Genomic DNA, 4,858 nt, shown 5'->3' on the forward strand with positions numbered 1-4,858 from the left:
ATTATGTCTATAATTGCATTGATTGTATATTATAGTTATTTATTACTCTAAAATGATAACAATAAAAAATGTATAAGTGAAAAGGTATAAACTATGAAAAAAAAAAGGCATAAACTAAGAAAAAACCTAAAATTGTTTCAGATTATGTTTGAGTCTTTGTTATTGATTTTTGGTTGGTCTTGGCATTTTGGTTTGTCTTGGAGTTTGTTTGTGATGTTCGGAATTGTATCTTTGTTTGTCTTAGTGTAGAACATGTTTGGTTCGTTTGTCTTTGTCTTAGTCTCCAAATTGGTGTTTATAATCTTGGCAACTGATATAGTGAAATTTCACTATTATTGTGATGGAAACTGAATGTAGATCTTATTGCACTTTGAAGTCGAACTAGGTACATGCTGGTGTCATTTTCTCTACTCTTTCATTTTTAATCTTCTACTGCTGCAAGAGACTAAATAAAAAAATCTCCTACCAGTAGAATAACACACTTCAAGTTTAAAAAGAATGTCTTGATACAAACCCCATTTCTCAAGACCTATGAAACATACAGTTTGGTAACCAAGTATAGACACAGAACAATAAATTACAATCTTATGAAAATGTCAATGTTGCCCTTATCACAAAATACAACCACTATCCTTTTACCACCATTTAAAGAATCACCACCACTACTTCTTTGTTACCATTAACAACTCTTAAACTAATAAAAAAATTCAATAAAAAACAAAACAACACAAGATCTAACAAAAATTAATCAAGATTCAATTAAATAAAGATTAAATATATAATTTTCATTTTTTGTTAAAAAAAAGGGAAGAGATGCAGTTCAGAATAGAGATGAAAGTAGAAAGGCAGATCTAGAATGATGCAATGGTGGAGGTGATTCTGGCAGAGGCGGCAGCAAAAATTCTGGCAGAAGCAGCAGCAGCAGTTCTCTGATTCTAGGAAAAACAGTGGCAGTTCTTGCAGAGACAGCGACAAAGGAGATTTTGGCAGAGATGAGGGCAGCAGCAGTTCTACGATTTTGGGAGAGGCAGCGGTGGCGGAGGCGGCGGCAACAATTTTAAAAGAGGAGCGGCAGTGATTTTGGCAGAGGAGCGGTGACGATTTCTTGTAGAGCGTGGATTTAGAAAGATGAAGTGGTTCTAGGATAGATAAAAGATGAAGGAGATGAGAGTGTAGAAGTGGGAAGGGATGAATTAGGAACGAGGATAGATTTAAGAATTTTATGAATTAATTAAGGATAAAATTGTCCAAAAACTTAGTATGGATCTGTGTCTACCTTCAAAAATTCATGTTTCACTATTTTAAAGAGACACAAATTACATGTCTCTAGTGTGTAAATGTGTCCTTTATAAATTTCTGTCTTATAAAACAAACATTGTAAGTGTGTCGCCGTATCCATATCTCTGGTAGCCATAGACAGCAAACAAATACTGCCTTAATGTTGTTTGTAATCATACACAGCCAAATATTAGAACATGTTCACCTGAGAAACCTAAAAGTTCACTTGTGATGGCTACAATATTTTATCACTTAACTTTATGTTTTGGTATGTGAAATAGAACAATACATATGTGCTATTTCCTAGATCTGGAAGGACTCTTTGTACCAATAGGTCTCCCACTTAGATTGATATGACAACGGGGTCGTCTAGATTTTTATCCACTACTTTGAGGTCTAGTGGCTGAAAAGTGATTTCTGGAACAACTAGTTTGGTGGTTGAGATCTGCTCAGACCTAGTCACCAACATCATGGCCCTTATACGACCTCTTCTTGGTAGAGTTCCTACTGCCTCCACCTGCAAAGCCACCAAAAATGCAATTAATAATACTATATGGTTGTGTAGAATTTTTAGTTACCTTTTTTTTCTTATCTTTATGGTTGTCATTTGTCTTTGATGGTTCACCAAGTTGTGCTGTATTTTTTTTTGTCCATGTCTGTTAATGTATTTGTCTAGGAGGCCTTGCTGAGTTAGTTTTTTCAAGAGATCTTTTGCTATGACGCAACCATCTGTGGTGTTTTCATATTTCTTGTGGAAAGTGCAATATTTTGACTTGTCTACATATCTCTGGTCTTGATAAGCTTCGACCTTGTTTAGGGCTTCGACCTTGTTAGGGGCTTCGACCTTGTCTACATAATGTCTTCCCTTTTTATGTTGAATTTGGTATATATGTTAAACTTTAGGGTCAACTTAAACGACTTCTGGTTGTCCTTCTTGCCTTGATTCCTGCCACCTCTCCACCACCCTCACCACCAATCTCCGCTGCAGATGGCGGCTCCTCCTGCCATCCCTTGGCTCTCCTCAGCTTATTCTGTGCTCCCAGGTCCGCTACCCAAAGCCTCCGAACTGGTGTCTCCATATCTGATGTAAGCATAACCATTTCCTCGATTCTCTTGTATCGCTGTCATTTTCTTTCACGATTTCTTATGGCAACACTGATAGTTAGCAAATATTGTTAGAATATTTTAGGTTCTGTTGTTTTCTTGTTCTCATTATTTATGTTTTTTTCCTGCTTATTAGATAATACAGTCTTTCTCCGTTAGTCACTAATAATGACTGCTAACTTAGAACGTTAACTTGCATACGTAACCGTTAAGTATTCACGTATGTAAACTGGACAAATCAGTCTCTAAAATGAAGTACAAAATAATCCCTGAAGAATTTAAAAAATCTCAAAATAATTCCTGAAAAATTTTTTAAGTTCTAAAACAATCCCTTTAAATGTTTTTAATCTTTTTTAAAAGTCAATGTCTTATAATATTTTTATTAATCAAAAAAATAAAATATTATTTAAAATATATAATTAATAAATAATACAAAAAAAATCAAATATATATTAAAAGATAATTTTATTTAGAGTTAAATTTTAAAGTAGTTCCTGAACTTACACTCGAGTCTCAAAGTAATCCCTGAAGTTAATAATTATTCAAATTTGTCTTCGAAATTGCCCTCCGAAACTCATAGTAATCACTAAAATAATATTCGTCTATCCTTGCTATTAGAGAGGACTGAAACAACTATTCATTTCCTTCGTATGCATGATAGCTTCTTTAGACCTCCCCACAATGCAAAACCCTTCATGATGCTAGTGTTTGTGGTAACATTGTCTTCTAAACCATTCAATCGCATCCTAGTCATCATCTTCATGGCCTCGTCCACATTCCCACCCATGCAAAGGCCTTCAATCAACGCATTGTAAGTCAACACATTTGGATGACAACCCTGTTTTACTATCTCCTCCATACACTCCAAAGCTTCGCAGAACTCACCTTTCTTTGAATATCCATCAATCAAAGTAGTATAAGTCACCACATCCGGCTTGCAATTCTGATCTCCTACTTCCACCATTCTATCAAAAACCCTCTTGGCACCCTCTAAATCACCGTTCTTGCAAAACCCGTGAATCAAAGTGTTGTAAGTAATTGAATTGGGCGCACAGCGCATTTCATCGAACACCTTGAGTGCACTGTGGACCATGCCTATTTTGCAGAAGTCCCTAATCATGGTGGTATAAGTGAACACGTCGAGCTCAAACACACTCTCTTCCACAACTTGGTCAAAGATAGATTTTGACAAATTGATCCGATTGGCTCTTACAAGAACACCCAAGACGGCGTTCCAGGATAACAAGCATCGGCCATGTGAAAAGCTCTTGGCTTTGTGGAACCAGTGAATGGCACCCCTAATATCGCCACAATTGCCGAGAGCAATGATGAATTTGAAAATGAAGGAGTCGGAGAGATTGTTGGAGCGTTGGAGGAGGTGGTGGGCAGTCGAGAAGAGAGAGTGAGAGAGAAGTGAGTCGGTTTTGTCGGCCTAATAGTGGCGCGTGTGAGAGTAGTTGTTGGGGTTGGAGGCCCAGTTGAAGAAGAATAATGCGTGGTTGGGACTGTGTAAGTTCTTGACGACTTGGATGACCAATGGTTGAGTGAGGTAAGGGGAGAATGGTTTCATTGCTTCACAGGCATTTGGGTTTTGGGGGTTTATGGTTTGAATCAGTGATATAATGGAAGCTACGACGGAAGAAACATTTGAAGATGGTTGAGTTGTGGCTTTTCTTACTGTCTCAGCCATCGGAACATCAATTATGAACATGAAGTATGAACCCTATTTCAGTTAACTCTTAAATTCTAGTATTGCATTACCCTGCTAAATGATCAAGGTACCAAGAAACTTCTACACGGACTATCATATAATCTTCAAATTAATAATTACTCAAAGTAGTGTTGAATGAGAGCGTAGTGTTGACTGTTGAGTGCTTAGTGTGAGAGAGTAGAGTTGGGGAAAGGGACTCAAAAGGGTTTTTTTTTTTTAAATACAAAACGATATCATTTTGATTTTTTTCAATGGTAAGGATTGACGGAAATTATTTTAGGGACTACTATGAGTCCCGGAGAATAATTTCAGGAACGAATTTGAGTAATTATTAACTTTAGGGATCACTTTGAGACTCAAATGTAAGTTCAGGAACTACTATGAGATTTAATTCTTTTATTTATTAATATTAAAATATTATAAAAAATAATATTATTTAATTATTATTCCATGATACTTACATCGAGGTAATGTAGAAACCGTAATAATAATAACTAAATCTAAGAGGTTATTGAATTATGAAGGCCATTATTTATATATCTAAACTCCTAAAATATTGATATCAAATGAACTTAGAAAAATATCAAGTAAAAAAAATCTATTTTTTCTTAGCATAATTGCTATATGTGGTAGCACAATCAACTTTAATTGAAAGTTTATTTTGTACAAGGAGCTTTCTTCAATGGAAAAAGTATATTTAGGTTCTTGGTGGTCTAAGATTCTCTATAAATCATGGCCATTGAATTTTTGAATAGATGGCTGAAA

The 4,858-nt window shown here is 35.5% G+C and overlaps 1 protein-coding gene across 1 annotated transcript in view; it reads right to left on the minus strand.

Moving 5' to 3' along the window:
- Positions 3,020-4,858, minus strand: part of LOC107606899 (pentatricopeptide repeat-containing protein At5g39710-like) — a 2,056-nt gene continuing 217 nt past the window's right edge. The window contains exon 2 of the mRNA XM_016308902.1: positions 3,020-3,680. Within this exon, the coding sequence (XP_016164388.1) occupies positions 3,020-3,680 (661 nt within the window). The remainder of the gene's footprint in view (positions 3,681-4,858) is intronic.

Source organism: Arachis ipaensis, chromosome B07 (genome assembly GCF_000816755.2).
Source record: "Arachis ipaensis cultivar K30076 chromosome B07, Araip1.1, whole genome shotgun sequence".
In the NCBI taxonomy this organism is placed as follows: domain Eukaryota; kingdom Viridiplantae; phylum Streptophyta; class Magnoliopsida; order Fabales; family Fabaceae; genus Arachis; species Arachis ipaensis.